Source organism: Lampris incognitus, chromosome 18, assembly GCF_029633865.1.
Source record: "Lampris incognitus isolate fLamInc1 chromosome 18, fLamInc1.hap2, whole genome shotgun sequence".
NCBI classification, from domain to species: domain Eukaryota; kingdom Metazoa; phylum Chordata; class Actinopteri; order Lampriformes; family Lampridae; genus Lampris; species Lampris incognitus.
The window spans coordinates 29,644,478-29,667,965 of NC_079228.1; the positions used below are offsets into that span (position 1 = coordinate 29,644,478).

Genomic DNA, 23,488 nt, shown 5'->3' on the forward strand with positions numbered 1-23,488 from the left:
TGTTTTCAGCCACTGCACAGTTGCAATGCAGCAGGTTAAGATCCTTATAGGAAGAGACCTTGAGTTAACTTTGACCTAGAATAATGTAGTTTATGTTTTTTATCCCCCAATTTCAAAGGCATGCAGCAAAGGTCCTAAGCCATGACACAGGACATTGTATTGTAAATGCTGATCTCATTGAGACACAAGAGCACCCCCTGGATGTAGTACGGTACCTGCTGGGCCGCCAGTGAGGATTCAGTGTTGGGGCCCCCACTTCGCCCCTGAAGGCCCTTGACCCAGCCCAGGAGGTCAGACACCTGCCCAACCCTGGCCTGCTTCTCCTCCTCCACCTCTTTCTACAAGAATGGAGAGTGATGTAAAGTTTTTTTTTACATGCATACATATTTCAAGTCATGGACACATTAGCAGTTACACCGGTTCCTAACAAGAAAGCAAGCGTACACCTGGCAATATCGTTTGGGAAAGCATCTTGACAGGATCCGAAAGTGTCACAAACTCCAAAAACAGGAACCAATCATCTTGCAGAGCAGGAGTTCGCTTTATTTTACATCTTTTCCCTTGCCTTTTCCCATTCTTTCCCTGACAAAAATGAGTGGGTAGTACCTATCTCAAGAAAGTCATCCACACTTTTATATCGTCCCCACTTGGACTACTGCAACTCCATCTATATTGGGATTATTCAGTTGTCCCTGTCCCACCTACAACTGGTCCAGAACACTGCAGCCAGGCTACTGACAGGTAGCCGGAAGAGGAACCATATTACCGCTATACTGGCCTCTCTTCACTGGCTGCCTGTGTTGTCCAGAATTGATTTTAAGGTTCTCCTGTTTGTTTATAAAGCCCGAAATAGGCTGGCCACCTCCTATATCACAGACCTTTTAACCCTTTATTCTACCTCCATGTCCCTCTGGTCGGCTGACTTAGGACTTCTGGCTGTCCCGCGATCTAAACTTAAGCTCAGCGGTGACCGTGCCTTTCTAGTTGCAGCCCCTAGACTGTGGAACAGCATCCCCCCTACAAGATATGCCCCCCCCCCGGCTCAAAACTCACTTTTATTCACTAGCATTTGAATCCTCCTGATGTGGCTGATTTCTGGCTTGTGCCGATGCTCATGTGTTGCATATCTGTGCCTCCGAGCTATGTGCCTTGTTGTTTAGGTGCCTTTATGCTTAACAGTATGTTTTTTAGCAATCTGCTCTGGTCTGTACAGCACTTTGGCCAATGCGAGTTGCTTTTAAATGTGCTTTATAAATAAATTTGACTTGACATGTAAACAAGTATGAAAGGGACAGAGATAAAGATGCTGAAAAGAAACATGATGGAAACAAAGGCCCACCTCTTCTTCTTCTAGTCTCCTCAGTGCATCGCTGATGTACTTGACATGTTGGGTTGTTAGCGTTACCAAGGCTGTGTAGCGTGTCCGTAAGTCCATGAACTACAGGAAGATACAAATGATACCAGAGGGATATAATAAAACTAACACAACGATGAAACAAGTGCGGTGGACAATAACGTCTTTCTGTCCCACATATCTCTTCGTACCTCCTGAGAAATGGCATCAGATGAGGAGTACATTCTCCTTCTTTTGACAGGGGACTTGTGGGTAGACTCAACAAAGGCTCTGTAGGTCATCAGCTGTAGCTCATAGTCCTACAGAATACAAGTATGAAGAGGCCGGTTAAAATTGGGGACATTAATAGAAGGTAAATGTAATAATTACGTAGTAGATATGCTCAGTTGCTTGAATTATTGCATACTCCTAAAGGGTTCAAACCAAAGATTTGCGATAAGACGAGTTGAAACTTGCAAAAGAATGTGGACTGCAACATTCTAAAACCTGCGAGTTTACATCAGTGAGGCTAGATGAGACGATGCATCATTTCCATAGCAACGACTCTCTGTTCCTCCATTCTAACTGCTGGCTTTTTTCTAGCTGGATACTTTGTAGCATCTTAAAATATGAATGAAGATAGTGAGCTTGAGTTACTTGCTACAGCTGCAGTTCTAGTACTGACGAAACTGCAAAAACTGAGAAACAAGAGGGCCGAGAATTTGGAACCGTCCATGGGCGCTTCAACAACCAGCTGACAGTTTGTAAGTGACTTGACCAGCTGACTTTGCTGGAGGCTGATTGGCTGTTGAAACAGGTGACATGCCTCATGTTCTAAATCCAGCCACTGGCGATTTGACGAGCTGAGTCACAGGCAACGGCATTAGCCGGCTTCAGTCCAGCTGAGACGATGTAGTTTACACCGGCGCAACTTTTCTCTGCAACGTTCTAAAACGGTTTCATCTCGTCTAAATCTTTGGTCTTAACTGGCAACTCTTTGTGAGTATTTCATATGTAATATGATGATTGCACCTCTAAAGACTTTCTTTGAAGAAAATGGAGTTGCATCATTAAAAAAATGCAGTTGTGTACACTCAAGACTGAAAAAATTTAAATCTTATTAAAGCAAACGCTATCAATAATATTCAGGAAAACATTTCAGACTAAGATGCTGATTTTTTTTTAATTTTTATCTCAATAGCTTACAAATGCATTTTGGTCCAGACGTCATCATTATCATGGTACACTGAAAGTGACTGCACCGTTTACAGCTTGGTTTAAGCTACAGAGGAGCCAGGTAGATGGAGTTTGATACATAGATCAATATGATGACAACCATAAAGTTTCGTTACCCATGAGAAGTCGTCAGTTTTCTCTAACTGTAAGCCAAACTATTATAAGCATATGAAAATGTAAGACAATACCTTTACTAAGGTGCAGTACTGTTTGGAGTGAGTCTGGCACTCGTCCAGTTTGGTCTGGTTTTGTTCAATCTCAGCTACCAATGCCTGGAGAAGGAAAAGGGTGAAAAGATTAACAAGTATAGTTCAGAGATGTCTCTCATCTGTAACATGGAGGTAATTAGTCGCTCCATTTTCCTTTTTCTCTCTAGATCTCCTACAAAACCTCTTACTATGCACCTACATATTTCTTTAAAGAATCGAATCAGCCATCGCGGTACTGATCATCAAGTCATTGCATGTGATTATCAAATTTTGCCTCAAAGGTACAATCCTTAGTTGATGCACACAGTAGTTTCCACCCCATTTCTGTCATTGTTTTGGTCGGACTTCATGAACGTTGTTCACTTTATTACTTGCAAATGAGAAAACCAGCCAATGCCATATCGCTTTCAATTCTTGTTGAGGCAGTTAAGTTGTCTCCATTTCTTTTTTTGGACCCCCCCCCTTTTTTTCTACCCCAATTGTATCCAGCCAATTACCCTACCCTTCCGAGCTGTCCCAGTCACTGCTCCACACCCTCTGCCGATTTGGGGAGGGCTGCAGACTACCACATGCCTCCTCTGATACATGTGGAGTCGCCAGCTGCTTCTTTTCACCTGACAGTGAGGAGTTTCACCAGGGGGACATAGCGCGTGGGACGATCACGTTATTCTCCCCAGTTCCCCCTCCCTCCAAACAGGCGCTCTGACTGACCAGAGGAGGTGCTAGTACAGCGACCAGGACACATACCCACATCCGGCTTCCCACCCGCAGACACGGTCAATTGTGCCTGTAGGGATGCTCGACCAAGCCGGAGGTAACACAGGGATTCGAACCGGCGATCCCCTAATTGGTAGGCAACGAAATAGACCGCTACGCTACCTGGATGCCAAGTTGTCTCCATTTCTTGAACAAATACAAAATATTGACCCGATGGTGAGAAATGTCACATTTCTTGTTATTAGTAGAGTGCTAATGTTGTCATATACTCCCCACAGCCATGGCGGTGCCTGCCATTACGGACTGAACCTTTAACAATCTCACAGGGATCATTAAAGTTTCAATCAATCTAATCTCATTCATCCACTTGGAGATTATAAATCCATCAGTTCTCTGTTACTGACCGTCTGCTGGGCCAGTTGTTCAGACAGGGCCTTGCTGTCTGACTGTCCAGGCTGTGTGCTCTCTTGTCTCTTGGTGGTCTCCTCAATCCAGTGGATCAGAGCCGAGTGGCCCTCCCTGTACTGGTGCAGCACCGAGCCCAACGCCTCCAGTTCGGTTCGCCTGGAACACAAGGAAAACACATCCCCATCTTTTTACAAGTAGAAATGTTGTGGCGGTTTAGAGGTAGCTGTCAGCTTCTGCCCGAAACCCCGGCAGACGCCTCACTGGAACCGGTTATCTACTGATCAGCATGTCTGACAATGTCTGAATGAAGTAAAAACGTGCTGCCATATTTGAAATACCCTTACAACCGAGAATCAAGGTTCTCTACTTATTTATGGCAGTTATCCTCCTTTAATAAAGTTAAGAAAAGGATCATTATGGATGTGAATGTTAAAAAATATATGATCTGCACATAATGATGACATAAAATCCAATGAAGATGTGTCGCCATCAGATCCCAGTATGAGCGCAGAGCTCCTTTATTGGCTTTATGGGTGAAGAAGACTAGACGCTCCCACAGTCTGACAACTGAGCCTATGAGAAATGTTTGACTCCACGTAGGTCTGTACTGTAATTGCTGCATTGTAATCAGGCTATTTCATGCATATTATCAGGTTTCTAATAAGTAAAGCTAAATAGAAATGCCTAAACAAAATAAACACCTAAATGTAGCAGTAAAGGTTTTACATTCGCTTTAGGAAAGTTGACTCGTCAATAGAGATTGTGATACAGGGCGATGGGAAAAACTTTTTTTTGTATTTCAGCCAATGCAAAGAGTCAACCCTTATCTGTTTTTCTTTTGAGCGTTTTTAATAACATATTCCTTTGCAAGGGGATACTTTTAATCACTTAAGACCAGCTAATGTGAAGGCAATTGATTCATACTTACACACATGTTATATGTACATCTACTGTTATAATTTTGTGTTATATCTCTTGTGTTTCATGTAAGCATTCAAAGTAAAACTCATGTGGAAAACAGAATCTAATAACGGACTGTGGCTGTAATTTGATTTCCCCTCTGTCCCGACAGCTGTTGTTGTCAATTGCTCATCTCTATTCCTTACTCTCATCACTCTCCTCTCTTGCCTTTATTCTTTTCTTTCCCCCCCCCCCCGGTTCTTACTCACCGTGTCTCCATCTGCCTCTTGACACCGTCCCACCTGTCTGCCATCTGATCGGCTCTCTCCTGGTACAGTTCCAGCTCGGGGCTGCGGTCTGGATGGAGCCTGCTGAGCTGAGAACCCGCCTCCTTGGCCCGCCCCAACTCCACCTGCAGAGAATGGAACACGTCTTCCTGCTCCGACAACTCGGCCTGCCACTTCTGAATGGAGAAGATCAGCAAAAAATGAACAATCCTCAATGAAATCGGACTGGACCAGAATGATTACCATCAATGAATATGATTATAATGAAATATCACTGATAAGCATAACCCATTTAAGAAGAGCAGACCAGAAAGAAATGTACAACACAGCTTTTGAAATTTGGACTTGCTATCGCTGCTCCCTCTCTTCATTCACTCTGCAGCTCGCTCGACCAAACACTACTCTCGTTCGCTGCGCGATCCAAGTCAACCGTGTGCATGCTTGCACACGTGAGACTCACATCTAAGGTTGACTCGAATCGGGCAGCAACATGATTCAATTCAATTTATTGTCATTAAAAATAATGTGCAGGCACATGTGTTGAAAACGAAATGAAGGCTGCGGCTTCGCCAAACAGTGCATGATCAAAAGTTATTAAAAGAATTTTGATAATCCAAAAAAGGCAAAAATTGTAAAGGAACAACTTCCTCTCGGTTGAAGTCAAAATAGTAAGTTTTGCATATTCTTGTTGCTGCCCGATCTGAGTCGACCACAGATGTCAGTCACGCATGCGCGAGCGTTAACGGTTCACCCAGCTTTATTATATTATGAAAATAAAAACAATGCTAGGGTCAGACCAAAATGGTCTCATATCAAATCTTTTCTTTTTTGAAAGTGCATGGTCATAATAGACTTGGTTGCATTCATGCGAGGGTCCACCTAGGAGGCTGCACATCCACAGACTGACAGGCAAAACTTGTTTATTAGGTAGATTTTCTAGTCTGAGTGCTGCATTTTAAAACTTTTTTCCCCCATATTTCCTGTTCAATGAACTTGGGTGCGGCGCAAAAGTCTCATAATGGCAGGAAAAACACAGGTTTTCTGTTTGTGTGTGTGTATCCGCCCGTTACTCATCTCACGTACTACTGGGCCTGTCAGCCTAATAATGTTTGTGCAGTTATGACTACGATCAAGGACCTCTCGCGGTTGCAGTGATTCAAAACCTTTGGAAAACCTGTTTTCTACCACAGTTGAGTGCTATCTCATCAGCTGGTTTGTTGCCTAAGTCCGAGCACCAGAGAAGGGGAAATACACAGGCAGTGTCTCCGTATTTTCCCTTCTCCTGGTAGGCATAAAAAGGGTGGTTTGTCACCAACTCCAAGCACTGGAGAAGGGAAGATTCGGCTAGCGGAGATCTGCACTCTACTGAGTGCACGCTTCTAGTTTTTTTTTTTTCTTCCAGAAATCAGGCACAACTGAAAGATAATTGAGAACCAAAATAGTGGCCTTGCAAAGCCGGCCTTAATTTTAAGAGCTCAGGTTTTACCATGCGAGATATCAGTTCAGAAATCATTCTTTTAGCCTAGCAGCTGGATGCCAAACCAGTCAAGGAACCGTGCGGATTAGATGATGACAACAACGAGCAGCGGCGTATGAAAATGACAACAACGGCTACGATAGGAGAAGTTCACATCAATGCTGCAATAGAATTAGCTTTATCAAAGATGTTTACAAAGTGGACAAGAATTGTATATGAATATAATAAAAATCTACATGGGCTGAACCGCTAGTGGCAGTGGTGTTTACCACTACTAGACCAGCACATGTGGAAATCTGGCGCTCTGGGTCTACACCATTGGGTTTGTGGCTAAGACTGATTACATTGAGCCAGAGTTCTGTAAAGTAATATTGGTCAACCCCCATTGATGACACCCCTAACGCAAATGAACACCTATTGAGGCTGGCTTTGCAAGGGTACCGAAATGGGCAAACTATTGAGTCCCTACATGACAAAAAAACAATGTTTAACTGAGTCTGCCATGCCGCATTTGTATTCTGTGGCGATGCTGTCAAGAAAGGTGAAGGGAAAACCAAATAGTCATTTCCTCTTAGAAATTACCAAAAGAAATACCAGTTGAAAAAATAGCAATAGTCTTAACTGTACTTTTACAGTTAAAGCCATCGGTCTCTTACCCCTAACTGCTCTCTGAGGCTGTGGATGGCTGCAGTGTCGGCAGGGACGATGTCCTCTTCGCTGAGCCGGCTCTCATACTTCTTGACCAGGCTCTCCCCTTCCTCCAGGCTATGTATCAGGACATCTACGGTCTTTAACCTGACGGATATATGGGCGAGGAGGGGGGAGAAGATGTGCATATGTGTTTGTGAGAGAGACAATGAGAAATCGAAAGTATGCAACTTCAACAGGGATGCATACTCTGAAAAAAAAACCCCAAATCCAATCCATTCTGGCATGAGATGGCAGAAATTACTGAAGAAGTCTACTGTATGGCGATGGTATGGTTATGGTGAGGATTTTAAGAGAAAAGCAGGCTAATTTCAATCTGAGTTTTATCTTTTCGTGAACAGATGGCTGCATTTAATTGGGCGTTGGACCACTAACTTTAGTAGGAAGACAGAGGACAAGTTGTGTAGTCCGTCTATCTTCTCCATCGCCTGGTTGAGCTCAGACCGGAGGACTGGCACGCTGGAGGAGGAGGGCTTCTCCTCAAAGAAACTGACACAGCGCCGGGACACCTCCCCGAGACTGGAGCGCAGACTGTCCAACTCTTTCTGGAGTTTCTGGAGGAGAAAAAGGAAGGGGCATAAGAACAGGTAAACAAATGACCAGCCAGTAAGTAACTGGCAAAATCATTGTTATTATCATTATTATAATAAGCCTCAGACAATCATTGCATAGAAATAAAAAACACAAGGAAAAATTTTGTTACAGATAACTTGATTAAAAGGCATAACAAAAATGTCTCCCTTTAAAATCAGCATGAAAGCCTAGCTTGGGAGACACTTGCTGCCAATACATGATGTTTCCACTGCCAAAACTGTTGGCTTTAAAATATGCAGTTATCAACTTTGTTAGCACATTTTACTTTAAAATCCTTGCAGAAAAATATGGCTCCAATTAGTTACTTGTGTTGAAAAAAAGTTGATAATTTTTCATAGTATTATACAAATACATATAATTATACAATTATGAAATTATGAAATTAGATGTATCTCTAAACTAAGAAAGATAAGCGTGATAAAGTGTGTTGTTGTTCCCTGTGACCAGCAGGTGGTACTGCAGCGCAAATGCTGACCTCTTGCTCTGCGATCTGGACGGCGTTGTCAATGATGTCAGTAGACAGTCTGCTGGGTGGAGGAGTCTGGATGCCCTTCATCAGCCTCTGGTCCGCCTCGTCCAGTCGCAGCCTGATGTTCTTCAGCTCTGACAGGTAGGAGCGAGAGACCGACTCGTCCTTCTCCACTAGCAAGACGGAGACATAATAAAGGAGTTACAACAAAACAGTCTGATATGCAATCTATTCCTATTTCCTGTTTTTTGTCATTTTACTATTTTTTTCTGTCTTATTGTTTTATTAATCATTGTGTTTTCATAAAGTATTTTATAACACTGCTTTGGAATACGGACATATGAATAAGGAGTTTTATTGTTTTTAATCTTATAGTAGAAGAAGAAATTCAACCCAAGTGCCTCACAAATGGTCAAAATGTTCAAAACCCAGGTGCATGGTGCTTGCGTTTTCTCACATATTACTATTTCATGAGCCACATGAGATAGCCAGTGTAACCTCACTCATTTTTGAACAGCGAATTATTTTCATGCTATCACGTATGCATCTATATACAACTTGGGTCTGTGTGTCTTCGTGTTCACGTTCCCCCTTTCCCATGCCAGTGTTTGCATTGAGTGTTTGTTTGTGTGTCAGCCTCCATGTGTGTCTTGTGTTTCTGGCTAGCCTCGGTGTCCTCCTACCGGACTCCATGTTGAGCAGCAGGTCCTGGCAGTGCTGCTGAGCTTCGTGAGCGGCCCTCTCCAACTCCTTCCCATCGGCCGCTGTGAACAGGGAACTCTCGCGGCTGTCGGACAGGAAGTCGGCAAGGTGGGCCTCCAGGCTCCCCAGGACCTGCATCCGGTCAGACGGTGACTGGGAGCGCACCTGAACAGGGAGAGAAGGGACAGAGGATATGTAAAATGTATGTAGAATAAAACATGGGCTGTAACACAGAATAGAACATAGAAGATAGTACATAGTAGAATAATGTAATGCAATATAACATGTTATTATATTGAATGTGTTGTTTGGAGTTATTGTATGTGTTTATACTGATGTAAGTAAGTGAAGTTTATTTAGTATAGCACCTTTTCACAGAACAAGGTCAGAAAGTGCTTCACAAGAATAAAATGGTTAAAAATAAGACCATAAAAACAGAAAAAAAGAAACAATAAAACATACAAAACAAAAGACCTTAAAAATACACAAAATTACAAACACTACACAGCACAAGGTGAGATGAAGGCCAGTTTGAATAAAAGGATCTTCAGCTGCGCCCCCCTCCTCTTCTGAGCCGTCCCGGTCGCTGCTTCACTCTCTCTGCCAATCCGGGGAGGGCTGCAGACTACTACATGTCTCCTCTGATACACGTGGAGTTGCCAGCTGCTTCTGTTCACCTGACAGTAAAGAGTTTCACCAGGGGGATGTAGCGCATGGAAGGATCACGCTATTTTCCCCAGTCCCCCCCCCCCAGCGTGAACAGGCACCCTGACCAACCAGAAGAGGCGCTAGTGTAGCGACCAGGACACATACCCACATCCAGCTTCCCACCCGCAGACACGGCCAACTGTGTCTATATGGATGCCCGACCAAGCTGAAGGTAACACAGGGATTTGAACTGGCGAGCCCTGTGTTGGTAGGCAACGGAATAGACCGCTACGCTACCCGGACCAGTTGCTTTTTAAAGGTGTCAACAGAGACCACACATCCTATGTCTGAAGGAAGAGCGTTCCAGTATCGGAGCCACAATTTCAAAGGCACGATCATCTTTTGTGTTCAAACAAGAGCGAGGGACTACCAGGAAGCCCTGATCAGAAGACCCAAATGACCTACTGGTGATAGGGATGGAGCAGGTCACAGATGTTCACATGTGCCTGACCATGAATCCTAAACTCGATGCGAAGAAAGAGTATAAAATGGGTGTCATGTGAGTCGTCCTGCTGGACCTGGTCAACAGCCTTGCAGCAGCGTTCTGTCGAAGGTCCAGGGACGGCTTGCTGGGGCAGGTGAAAAGGGAGTTGAAGCAGTCTCGCCCGGACATAAAAGCATGAATAATCATTTCTAGCTCAGGTTGTGACACAACAGACCTAAGTTCGGCAATGTTTCTTAAATGGAAAAAAAAAACATGTATGGGTCAACCATTTAATATGTTGATCGAAGCACAAAGCCTGGTCAAAAACAACACCAGGATGTCTAAGATTAGAATGTACAGCTGAAGAAAGGGAGCCAATACACTGAGCAACCTTGGAAGCTATCCAAGGTTGCTCATAGTTAATGTTTGTTGATTGTTGTTTTGACTGATTGTTGATTATTGTTTTTAATGAAACTGTGATGAAGCCAAAGACAAATTTCCAGAAATGGCTAATAAGGTATCTAGAATAGAATAGAATAGGAGCAGCTTTGGACAAATATTCCTTCAAATGAGATTGAAATCAACATATGCACAACTACTGTACTACACAGGCACAGTAAATGCCACTTACAGTGTCCAGGGTCCATGCTGTGACAGTCCTGATGTCCTTCAGCAGGTAATGCCAGGACACCACGCTCTTCATGTTAACATGGAGCTGATGCCACAAAGACATCACCTTCTGGTACATATGCTCCATCCTAAAGATAGACAAACACACACACAAACAGAGAAACAGGCATGGAACAAGAGTGAACATCCAACAAAAGCCCACCTACTACTTTCCCATGTATGAAAGACAAGAACTGATAGCACCCTCCAGCGACTTTTCACCAGTATAACCGCAACCACTATGAGCAGTTTCCACTATAGTTCTTAACAGCTTTAGCTTTTGACACACACAAAAAAAAATCATGTAATTTTTAAAATCCTCCTTTATATATATAACATTTCTGTAATTGCATTTTATGTGTGTGTGTGTGTGGGGGGGGGGCATTCCAAAGAGAAAACTTTCAGATGGAGAGACAATCTATGTGCCGGCCAATCAGGTGTGCATTTGATTTCAGTATCAGGTGTTACCTGCTGGCGATTTCAATGGCCTCCTGGTTGGGTGGGGGGACGGAGAAGCAGACAGAGGGCACCATGGCCTCGTTTCCACTTGGGCTGATCACCTTCCACTTCGTCCTCTGGGAGTTGTCCTCCAACACACACTCCTCTCCTCGACTTATTGTGATCTGGGGGGGAGGGGGCATAGAAAGAGGAAGGGATGGATGGAGGAAAGGGGATAGAAGGATGAATCCAGGGAGAGTTTGATGGGGATGGAGAGATGAATGAGAACAAGGGAAGGACAAGTGTAAACAGAGAGAGAGAGGGAGAGGGAGAAGGAAAGGGAAAGGCAGAGAGGAACAGAAGGAAATTGATAGACAAAGAGAGGATGGAGGGAGGAGAAGATTGAGGTGGAGAAACAAGTAAGTTGGCATAGACAGAAATAAATAGTGATGGAAAAGTGAGTGGGAAGATGGAGGGATGAGGTTAGAGATGAAGCAGAGAGAGAGAGGGTGAGAGCGGAAAAAGAGAACAGATGGAGAGAAGGGATAATGTAGAGATGGCGTTAAGGTGACCGCCAGGAATGTAACAGAGGAGCGACGTGAAACAGGGGGAAGGTGACGGGCGACAGCGAATCAAACAAGATGGGAAGTTGAGGGGAGAGAGTGTAAAGGGGAGAGAAGGAGAGGGGGAGGATCAGGGGAGGGAGACAGAGCAGAGGGAGGCAGAAGAAAATACGTGAACCAAAAGCAGGAAGCGATAAAAACTCATGTGGCAACACAAAATGCAAAACGGTTCATGGTTTTCATGAGGTCAGCCAAAGCCCTAATATAATGATGACATCACAGGATCTATGCCGTGTCGGGGCGGAGCGCCGTCCCACATTTGCCATAAAATAAACAGAAGACACTTTGTTTTTCTGAGAACAGCGGATGTTCTCCAAAGTCTGACAAACATTTGTTGATATCTGGGCTGGATTTTGCAAATTCACCTTTTTGGTTAAAATTATTTTAATTTCACTGACCAAAAAAAAAAAAAAAGAAGAAAAAAAAAAAAGAAAAAAAAGGAAAAGAAAGAAAGAAAAAAAACTGATTAGATGATTCTGAAAAAGAACAAAATATAGCACAGAGGAACAATTTAGAGAATTTAAGTTCAGATTCTGGCATATTTCACAATTGTGAAAACAAATCCATAGATCCAAGTCTCAAACACTGAGCAAAGCAATGGTAGTGGGGAAGACTTTCAGGGTCGCACATACAGTCTGAAGGTCCATAAATCTACCCACCCCACCCGCCACCCCTCCTCACCCCACGCCCTGCACACATACACACATATAGAACATGTTAGTAATGTTAAGATACATATGTAAACAAATGAAATGTACATTAAAGGATAATTCTGGGTTTGTTTTTACAACCTGGGTCTTGTTTTTGTATTTTTTTTTTAATCACGGAGCATATCGGTTATGGTGTTGTTTAACTCACAGGCTTCATTTCGGAGAATTTGGGTGCGAGACCAACACTGGACACAGCTTTACTACAGCGTCTTATGGAGCAACTGTGATTGCGAGATATGTTTGCTGTTTCAACAAGTCCCATTTAACAAAATTATCCTCATAATAGATAACTATTTAGTCATTACAGCAAGTGTACTAGAATTTGGATTTTACACAACAGCTAATGTACAACTGAGCCACACACATGGCTGGCAGCCATACCAACATGTACCCCGGCTCTGCCAAATGATGGACGCTAAGCAGGTATGGGCTTGGCTAGTACTTGGATGGGAGACCTCCCGGGAAAAACTGAGTCGCTGCCAGAAGTGGTGTTAGTGGGCCAGTAGGGGGCAGACTTCCATGTGGTCCTAATAAAAACAGCAAATATAAAAAATCTGTGCCCCAGTGCAGTGACAGGGACACTGTGCTGTAGGAGATGCCGTCCTTCGGATGAGACGTTAAACTGAGGTCCTGACTCACTGTGGTCATTAAAGATCCCATGGCACTTATCGCAAAAAGTAGGGGGGGGGGGTTTCCCTGGTGTCCTGGCAAAATTCCCAACCTGGCTCTCTCCAACTGGCCACCTAATCACCCCCCCCCATGTAATTGGCTCAACAATTCCTCCCTCCTCAACTCAAGCTGATGTGTGGTGAGCGTTCTGGTGCAAAATGGCTGCCGTGCATCACCCAGGTGGGTGCTACACATTGGTGGTGGTTGAAGTGAGTTACCCCCTTCAATGTGAAGCACTTTGGGTGTCTAGAAAAGTGCTATATAAATGTAATGATTATTATTATAAACAAAACAATGTGAGCTCATGGGGACCTACAGTGAGTATAGGCACGTCATTCCTGCAAGCTGAACCAGGAAGTAGCTCAGCAATGTGATCGACCATTGATAATATTGGACAGTTTGCTGAATAAATTTAACTTTCGCTGTTGTGTTACTTCAAATACATGGTTTAGATAATTGGGTTGAACTGGATTTGTTGAAAAATGCCTGAAGTTTGTGTTTATTTGCCCCGTAAGGCACTGTAATAAAGCTGTAGTAAAAGCTAAGTCAGCCAGTGGTCTCATATCCAAAACCTCCAAAATGGAGCCGGTGAGTAAAATGACATCATAACCAATATGCACGACGGGAAAAAAATTACAAAATTAAGACCCAGGTTGTGAAAAAGGGAATTATCTTTCCAAGCCAAGGTTAAAGTTGCATTGCTGGCTGTGTGAGCCTGGGGAGACATTACAACCTGCCCTTAACAAACTGATCTCAGACCAGTTCAGGGAGTGTTCTGCTGAAACCTCTCAGAGCAGGATGCCAGATGTGACTGCTGGTCGAAGGTCTCTGACCAAGTCTATAACAAGAACCTGTGAGGCGAAACCTGATCCCAGATCTGCACTGTCAAAAGCAGCTTTTTAGCAAATCAAGTTTGATTAACTTTGACCTTTGACCTCAGTGTGTACAGTGTTTGCTTAATTTTTTACAGTACATATTGACGCCTTCACTCATCACGTGTCAGACAGTATAATTTACTACAGAAGAGAAAGTATTCGTGTTTAAGCTCTGTGTATGACAATAGTACTGTTGGGTAATCATAGGGAATTTCACACAATATCTCAAAATATGCAAAAATACCATATTCAAGAATTCAGCTGAGGTTCATCTCATTGAACTGTTTGCTAATATAAAGTACAATATCAAACCATAACTAGTTTTCAAATAATACGGATACTTATAACACTAACAAATAATATTTCAGATCTCACTTTGTAAGACATTTTAGGAAATAAATTGTAATTATCATAGACAACAAAATTTTGTATCACGATATGATAAAATCCAAATTACATACATTGATATAACACCAACTGAAAGATAATGAATCATATCTTTGCGTTATTATTACAATAATGGCTGACCAAGTTGACCAAATCGCTCTTTTGACAAATCTCAACTCATTTCAAACCAGCTTTCTAAGGTGCCTGCCAACATTTGACACAGTTTTGTGTTCATGATTTTTGGCGAGCCATTTAAAAGCTCACCAAGGGCAACTTCTGAGTGCCATCTATGACAACACTATTTCCTGAGAATCCCACTGAAAACTTCCTGTCTACATTTCCCTGTCCAGGTCGAAACTGAGCATTGCTCTGAGACAAAGGGGAATCAAACCCAAAAGTTATCAAGGTCACAATAACCCCAGATTAATTTTCCATCTGCAGCAAACCTGGAGCTTGTGTATCAGTTGTTAAGAGAGGAGTAACCACGGTCACAGACAGTATGCAGTGTAAAGAGCTGATCTGAGGTGAGAGAGGGAGAACATAAGAAGCTATACCTGAACGTCAGTCTTGCCAGCCCAGCCAGACAGACGAGAGGAAGAGGAGGAGGAGGAAGATGAGGAGGAGGCGGGTATGAGAGATGAGAGGTGGGGGGGGGTACATGAAGGTATGGAAAGAGGAGGAAAGGAGAGGAAGACACCGGAGAGGGAAGGAAGAGAGAGAGATTATTTATGTGAAAATTTAGACCTGGAGTTTGGTGAAGGTAAACAGTGCAGACGGGAGCACACAGCTTCATACAACTCTCGGCCCGCAGTTCTGCTTTATTCTGTTTTTGTTTGTTTTTTTTTGTTTGTTTGTTTTTTTTTCAGATTAGTGACGAGCTAGGAGATAGGAAGTAAGGAAGAGTGAGTTTTGAAACGGAGCTCGACCAGAACTTCCGCTCCTCCCTCGACTGCTCATAACACCTCCTATAACAGGACTCTGCACCACAGCAAACCCACCAGGAGACCCGAACACAGCAAACAGAAATAGAAACACCCAAGACTGTCCATGTCTAAAGCGCGAGGCCGGGAGAAACATAGATTTTACCCCAGAGCCAGCACAGTTGTGGACAGATTAATAATTGAAAGGCTTTTAGATTCCCTGATGGCATCACACAGAGCACAGAGATCAAGAGAGAGAGATGCCATATTTATAGAAATGCTGTATGAGGTGGGTATTGAACATTAAAAAATAAAAAAAGAAACTGACGGTTAATGGATTTCTCTTTTTCTCATTAATCATTTCTTTACTTTCAAATATATCCTGGGCCATTTCTGATGGTATTTTCCTCACTGTTGTGATTTTTATTGGGATCCAGTGAAAGGTGGCGGCAGTTTTAGACTTGACAGTATCAAAGAAAAAACCTCTGGGTAAAAAAAAAAAACAAAACAAAACAAAACAAAAAAACAAAAAACTGTCAAAACTAATATGATAAATATATGAATGCATTTAAATTGCTGCTTTACTTTTCACTGCTCCAAATACTTGAAACTTTTTGGACCTTTCGTTTTTTTGGGGCAGGTCGAACGACACATCTGACCCATGCTCCCACCTTGGCTGCAGCTATGTACATGGACCAACAGCTGAAGAATGGCAGTGGATTTGCTTTGAATAAGCAGATTGGAAATACATACCCTGACAAAAATTTAACTAAATTTAACAAGACCGACCGGTTGTATTATGACTTTGTTTGTGGTGGTAAATTCTATTTAAGTCTGAAGTAACCGCAGCAGTTTAAAATGACCCTGCTGGGAGTTAAAGTTGGGTTAAACTCACTCCAACAGGTCTGCCGTTGGTTATAAAACATGCATGGCTACCATCATACCATTTGTACATAAGGTGTGGGTGGTTCATACCTCTATCTGTCGGTAGTCACAGATGGCTTTGATGGGTGTGGTGGCTCCCAGGGTGCATTCTGCACTGCGGGGGTGAAGCTGGACCACCGTCTTGGCCCGCCCCACCAGGCTTGCCACTGAACTGCGGTACTCAATGAGCTGCTCTTTCTCCTCCTGCAGGGGCGGGAAAAAAATCATTGGTCAGACAGGCTGTCAATCATTGTACAGTCATGGTAAATCATGAGTCAGGGAATTAGGCGATGGTCATTTTGCTCCTGCTGCACAAAATAATTGGAAAAACAGTCAATAACCTTAATAGATAATCCTTTCCTCTGGTCAACCACTTGGTTAATCCTTCACAAAGTGTGTGAAAATTACTGGTCAGTCAAACCGTCAGCAGTCTCATTGTCAAGAATACAGTCATGGTGACAAGGTTAAATTCATTCATCTCCTGATTTAAAATGAATATCATGCACTTACTAGTTCTGCAACAAAATGACAACCAGAAGCTGAGAGACAGCATCTGTAAATAAGCATAGTCATCTAAAAAATGTGTTCAAATGCTAATGTAACTGAGCAAAGGTCTTTTTTCCCCCCTCTACTGCTTAATGTTTGAAATTAACCAAGAAGGACAATGAATGTGTTGTTCTGAGTCATTAATTTTAAAATCACTTGAACCCTGCACTGCCTCATTCAGGCAGTTTAACATCTCTCTCCAGCTAAACAGCTGATGACATAGATTCAGACTCAGTTTATTTGGCCGAGTATGTTCAGCCCCACACATACAAGGAGTCTGACTCTGTGGCTCCTCCATTGCTCTCCATGTACAGAATAGAAATACAGCTAAAACAAAGACAATGAGGTAAATATAAACATTTAACTAATATGTACAGCTATAGATGTATATAAAAAGTCTTTTAGAAAAATCAATAGTGACGTAACAGGAAGACAATAGAGCAATGCTGCAGGGTGCAAAGACGCTGGAATAAATGTTAACAGGTTACTTTATATACACGAGTTAGGTGGACATGACAGAATATGCATTTATACAATATACAGTAGATACAGCATGCTTAAGATTTATTTTTGACAATGGTGATATGTTAAAACTGTTTAACCCACCAATCCTAAGATGTTTCTTCGAGTCAGTATATAGTTCTATATATAATTTTGTATTTGTAGGTACAGCAGATGTGCAGTGGATGTTCAGTGTTACAGGTATATTGCACAGGGATTGTTTCTGACACTGTATGACTGATTTAAGTGCTCTGATCCTGTACTCTATAATTAGCCCATTAGCTTATAGCGCCCGAAGTGAGCATGCTTCAGTTTTTCCTGACTCAGCAGCAAGTGCCTGGATGCTAAGCATTAAACATTAAACTGGGTAGGTTGGCGCAACTTTTCATCTTGCATGGAGAATTACCTTTCATTTCTGCCTCACCCTTGCCACAGATGATTAAAGATAGAGAGAGAAACAGAGAAAGACAGAGAGAGAGAGACAGAGAGCAAAAGAGAGACAGAGAGTGAGACAGAGACACACAGAGACGGACAGACACAGACCTGGGTGCCTAGAGAAGACAGGCTGCGTCAGCTCTGTCCAGAGGTGGAGACAGAGCAACACTTCCTGCTACAATGTAGCACCTATCAAGACTTAAGAACAAAGTTCTTTACAAAAATTATGAAAATTCCAAGATTTTGATACATTCTGACCAGACTAAAATGCAACACGTACTGGGGGGGAAATAATGTCAGCGCCACAGATGCAGCAAGATATGTCAGTGCATGTCACAGCCTGAGAGACAACCAGCACAACACATGACAGCTGTACTCGTCTCCTCACAACTCATGCTCTACCTTTGATTTACTTCTCTTTCTTTATTGTTATTGTTGTTTTATTGTTTCTTTATTGATCAGTGTGATGTTGTGTAGATGTTCACTATTGGTGCTGTTGTGTACTGTCCAAATATTTGGACAAATTGCACTTAGATGCTTTGGCAACATTGTTTTTTAAAAGGTTCATGTCAATAAAGCCCTTTGAATTGAATTGAGAGAGAGAGAGACAGAGAGATAGCAAGAGAGAGCTAGAGAGAGAGACAGAGAGAGAGAGACAGAGAGGCCAGATTGAGGTCAGTGTTCACATTACAACCCAATAGTAAATTTCACAGTTGGCTGCGGCTGGCAGTTTACGACCACTAAGGTTGTGGTAAATGTGGCAAATTATATTTCACACAATATAAATAATTTCCTTTATAAACAATTTCCTTTATAATTTCCTTTAAAAGAATAATTACAAAATAAAATTTACATTTCCTAAAGGGTCCATATGTCATGCAGTTAGATGTTGAGGATTACTTTGATTATAAATATAGTGAAATGTCTGTAATGGCTTGTAAAAGTGGGAAACTGTAGACTGTAATGCTAGCCTTCATGACATACCCAGGAACGTTTGTCTACGATACTTCATGACCCAACACAAAGCTTCTTTGAATGTATTAAATTTATCCCCTCTGACAGCTGTATTTCCTTATGAAATGTGACCGTGTACAAACACATTTATCAAAAAACAACCTAAGCCATTACAGAAACAAAACCATGTGCATGCAGAACGAGACAACAGGTTGACCCAGCATCTAACAGCCTCTCCTATTTCTACTTAAACGAAGCTGAAGAGAGACCAAAGCACATACTAAATTCGGAAACACACTAGAAGGCCGAGTCCCCCTCCCTTTTTCTCCCCAATTGTACCCGTCCAATTATCCCATTCTTCCAAGCCGTCCTGGTCGCTGCTCCACCCCCTCTGCCGATCCGGGGAGGGCTGCAGACTACCACATGCCTCCTCTGATACATGTGGAGTCACCAGCTGCTACTTTTCACCTGGCAGTGAGGAGTTTCACCAGGGGGAGGTAGCATGTGGGAGGATCACAGTATTTCCCCCAGTTCCCCCTCCCCCTGTTCAGGTGCCCCGACCGACCAGAGGAGGCGCTAGTGCAGCGACCAGGACACATACTCATATCCGGCTCCCCCCCCGCAGACACGGCCAATTGTGTCTGTAGGGACCCCTGACCAAGCCGGAGGTAACACAGGGATTTGAACACGCGATCCCTGTGTTGGTAGGCAACGGAATAGACCGCCACGCCACCCGGACGCCACAAGGTTAGGACTTTAAAAGTCATCCGGTGTGCTTCCGGCTCAAGTTATTTTTCTATCCAGTACACCTTCGGTTGGTTACTACATTTCTGCTGAGTCAGTCAGAGGTGTCTGCCAGCTTCACCCTGCTGAGAGCTGCACACACCCAACTGGAAACTTCAGTCAACAGCTGCTGAAAGTAATTAACACATACACATCCAGGCGAACACAACACAGAGATATAGCAATGCTCTGACAAACAGACATCTATGTGTGTGTGTGTGCACGCAGATACAAATGCAAAGACACACAGTGAGACAAACTGATTATCTTATATGCATGCACATACTGTTAACACGGATGCAGGGACAGACAAACATGCACACATGGATAAATGTTAACAAACACACAAACATTTCAGATCCGGATATGCTCACTGCTCCAGCCTGTGGATCATTATGCACACTCACTGTGCCATCTGGTCTGTCAGAGGGTTGTTTGCTTGTGCATGTTTGTGTGTGTTTGTGTGCGTGTGTGTGTGTGTGTGTGTGTGTGTGTGTGTGTGTGTGTGTAGGTGTGAAGTAGGCGTGAAGGTGGCAGACTTATTAATGTGCCACAGGGGATGTGATTCACCAAATGCCCTCTCAGAAAGATTACCATACCCTATCATGTGGCATGCAACAGCTGCCTCAGGCAGTGCAGAGTAAGCCGGGGTCATTTTGGGGTCAACGCCTTGCTAATACTTGAACTATTCTATCATCCGGTTGGAAAAATGCTGCATGTTCATGCAGCAATGGGGAGAACATGCAATGTTTGCATGTTCTCCGTGTCTGCATGGTTTTCCTCCGGGTGCTCCGGTTTCCTCCCACCGTCCAAAGACATGTAGGTCAGGTGAATTGGCGTACTAAATTGTCCCTAGGGTGTGAATGTGAGTGTGTCGGCCCTGGGATGGACTGGCGGCCTGTCCTGGGTGTCTCCCCGCCTGCCGCCCAATGACTGCTAGGATAGGCTCCAGCATTCCCGCCACCCTGATAAGTGGTTATCCAAACTGCTTATCCTTACTAAGGGTTGCAGGGATGCTGGAGCCTATCCCAGCAGTCACTGGGAAGAAGGTGGGAAGATACCCTGGACAGGCTGCTAGGCCATTACAGCCCCCCCCCACACACACACACACACACACACACACACACATTCATACCTAGGGACAATTTAGTACCGGAGGAAACCCATGCAGACACGGGGAGAACATGCAAACTCCACACAGAGGACGACCCCCAAGGTTGGACTACCCCGGGGCTCGAACCCAGGACCTTCTTGCTGTGAGAAGACCGCGCTAACCACTGTGCCAGCGTGCAGCCCTACTTAGATCGAGAATGACTGTGGAAAATAAAGCTAACGTAACACTATCAACCACATTTCCCATAATGCTTATAAGTGTATCATATGCATTAAAACACATTGGGATAATGGCATCCTGCTGAATATGTAGAGAAGCACAGGGGTGTTCAAATACTGTGGAGCAATTGAAATTGGCCACTCTTATCAATGGACAGCAAAGTAAACCACAATAATTTAAAAGCTAACCAAAATTTAAAAGTACATTCTGCACACAGTGACCATAACACAGTGTCGACGTAAATATTATCATCATTTCCCTATTTTCATGCTTATATGAGTTTGATATGAGTTCCCTGACAACCTAAACAAGACAATCATGGACATTTATATCACCAAAGCAGACAAACTCTTCGGGTACCGTCGCCATCAGAGTTGCCCAAGAACTTGCCAGAGAAAGTGAATTGGTGTGAGAGGCGGAGTAATAACCAGCGAAAGACGAGTGAAAGAAGTGATAGATACCATGGAGTCTTGTAGCAGGTCCTCCAGCTTGCCCAGTCTGCTGTTCTTGTCACACGTATACTGTCTCTTAATGGTTTCCAGGAGCTGGCGCAGGTACGACTCACAGTCCCGAGCGTCACTCATAAACTGACAAAGAGAACACAGAGACAAGGAGGTGAACACGGTTCCTCTGTACTGAAAGAGCTCAGACAAGACTGCTAATGAGAACTTTCTTGTTCTATTATAGTTTGGAGAGGACAGAAATAAAATTGGACATTTTCAATAGGAACGTCTGGACAACATTAAGAGCTGACTGAGAAATCTTCTTAATTCCAATTCAGTGTTAAAATGTAATGAAGATTTAAGATTATACAACATAAGTTAGTTAAATCCAACTGCATTTTCTTCCCTCCTATGAATTTCACTGACAGGAATTCAACTACCGTCAGCGCCCGTCTGTGACAAGACCCTCTTACCACGGTACTTAACATAAAAATAGTCCAATGTTGGTTAAGATGAACATCCTGTTCATGATTCTGACCATCCTGACACCTTTCGTCTGGGGTCTGTCCTACCTGGAAGTAGGCGCTGTTGTCCTTGAGGTGCTGCTCCACACAAACGCACAGCTGTCGCACCCACTGCCACTGGGTCTGCAGGGCCGCGCTGTACGCCTTGTTCGAGAGATGGGAAAAGAGAACAGCGTGTAAGAGAGTGTGTACTCGCCTTTTCACAAAGCAGTTACGCACAAGTTTTATGTGTGTGGGAAAATTGACACAATACAAGTCAAGTGAACAAGCGCAGCAGAAATGTCTGGAGGCCATAACTCAAAAAAAGAGCAAATCCTGGGTTGACCTGGATGAATGAGAACATTTACAGACATCCTGGGTTGTGAAATGTTGTATGTACTGTCCATTTGAAGCCGTTTAATGATTCATCAGAACAAAAAATACAGTAAATTAAGTGCACAGTCAACTGAAGAATCGTTTTGGACAACTTGAATATAACTTTTTTCCAAAGGAAAATGTTTGCTTTTTCAGCCCATCCACACTATCCGTGCATGAGTCACAGATGCAAAAAAGGCCTTCAACTATTTTGAATTTTCCCCCCTTTCTCTCCCCAATTGTATTTGGTCAATTACCCTATTTTCCGAGCTGTCCCGGTCGCTGCTCCACCCCCTCTGCCGAATCCAGGGAGGGCTGAAGACTACCACATGCCTCCTCCGATACATGTGGAGTCGCCAGCCGCTTCTTTTCACCTGACAGTGAGGAGTTTCGCCAGGGGGACGTAGCGCGTGGGAGGATCACGCTATTCCCCTCAGTCCCCCCCCCCCGCCCCCAGCAGGAATCCCAACCGACCCGAGGAGGCGCTAGTGCAATGACCAGGACATATACCCCACATCCGGCTTCCCCCCCACAGACACGGCCAATTGTGTCTGTAGGGATGTTCGACCAAGCCGGGGGTAACACAGGGATTCGAACCAGCGATCCCCGTGTTGGTTGGCAACGGAACAGACCGCCACGCTACCTGGATACCCAAAGCCTTCATCTTTAAAGGTCATTCTGGCCCAATGAATAAAAATACAGATGCTTTGAGTGCTGCTAACCGTTGCTAGACAACCTCACCTCTACTGTCTGTTTGGCCGGGTGATTCTCTTGACACAGGCGGTCGGCTTGATCTTGGAGCGACAGCATCACATCCTGTTTCTCATCAAGCTCTGACCTCATTTCCTGTTGACAGGGGACACCATGAGTTTGGTAAAAAAAAAAAAAAAAAGACAATAGAAATTTTACTCCACTGTTGTTCTGTGGAATTAGTTTGTTTTCTGTGAGTGCATAGTACTGCAAATCTGCTCAGGTACAGACATTTAAAACATGGCAATACATAAGGGACATATTCAGTCCAGTATGAACAAAATTAACAGTCAAAGGAGGGATATAATTCACAGACATATCCATACCTCTACTGTCTGTCTGCCATAAAACATAAAAAAAGAAAAAGAAAAAAAGAAAACACTGGTTTCAGTTGAGAGGTCCAATGTCACACGGCTCTAACACTACATGTTAGAGTCCTTTCCCCCGGTGAGAAACAAAGGGACAACCCCTCCTGACA

At 43.5% G+C, this 23,488-nt stretch overlaps 1 protein-coding gene across 1 annotated transcript in view; it reads right to left on the reverse strand.

The window, feature by feature from the left end:
* macf1a (microtubule actin crosslinking factor 1a) overlaps nt 1-23,488 on the reverse strand; it is a 302,357-nt gene that overhangs the window by 154,071 nt on the left and 124,798 nt on the right. The window contains exons 15-30 of the mRNA XM_056298025.1: nt 23,002-23,106; nt 21,955-22,050; nt 21,401-21,526; nt 16,439-16,591; nt 11,310-11,464; nt 10,804-10,930; nt 9,022-9,205; nt 8,345-8,511; nt 7,651-7,829; nt 7,224-7,362; nt 5,073-5,266; nt 3,900-4,059; nt 2,758-2,841; nt 1,546-1,653; nt 1,340-1,438; nt 216-338 (exon numbers count right to left, since the gene is read on the reverse strand). Of these exons, the coding sequence (XP_056154000.1) occupies nt 216-338; nt 1,340-1,438; nt 1,546-1,653; nt 2,758-2,841; nt 3,900-4,059; nt 5,073-5,266; nt 7,224-7,362; nt 7,651-7,829; nt 8,345-8,511; nt 9,022-9,205; nt 10,804-10,930; nt 11,310-11,464; nt 16,439-16,591; nt 21,401-21,526; nt 21,955-22,050; nt 23,002-23,106 (2,199 nt within the window). The remainder of the gene's footprint in view (nt 1-215; nt 339-1,339; nt 1,439-1,545; nt 1,654-2,757; nt 2,842-3,899; nt 4,060-5,072; nt 5,267-7,223; nt 7,363-7,650; nt 7,830-8,344; nt 8,512-9,021; nt 9,206-10,803; nt 10,931-11,309; nt 11,465-16,438; nt 16,592-21,400; nt 21,527-21,954; nt 22,051-23,001; nt 23,107-23,488) is intronic.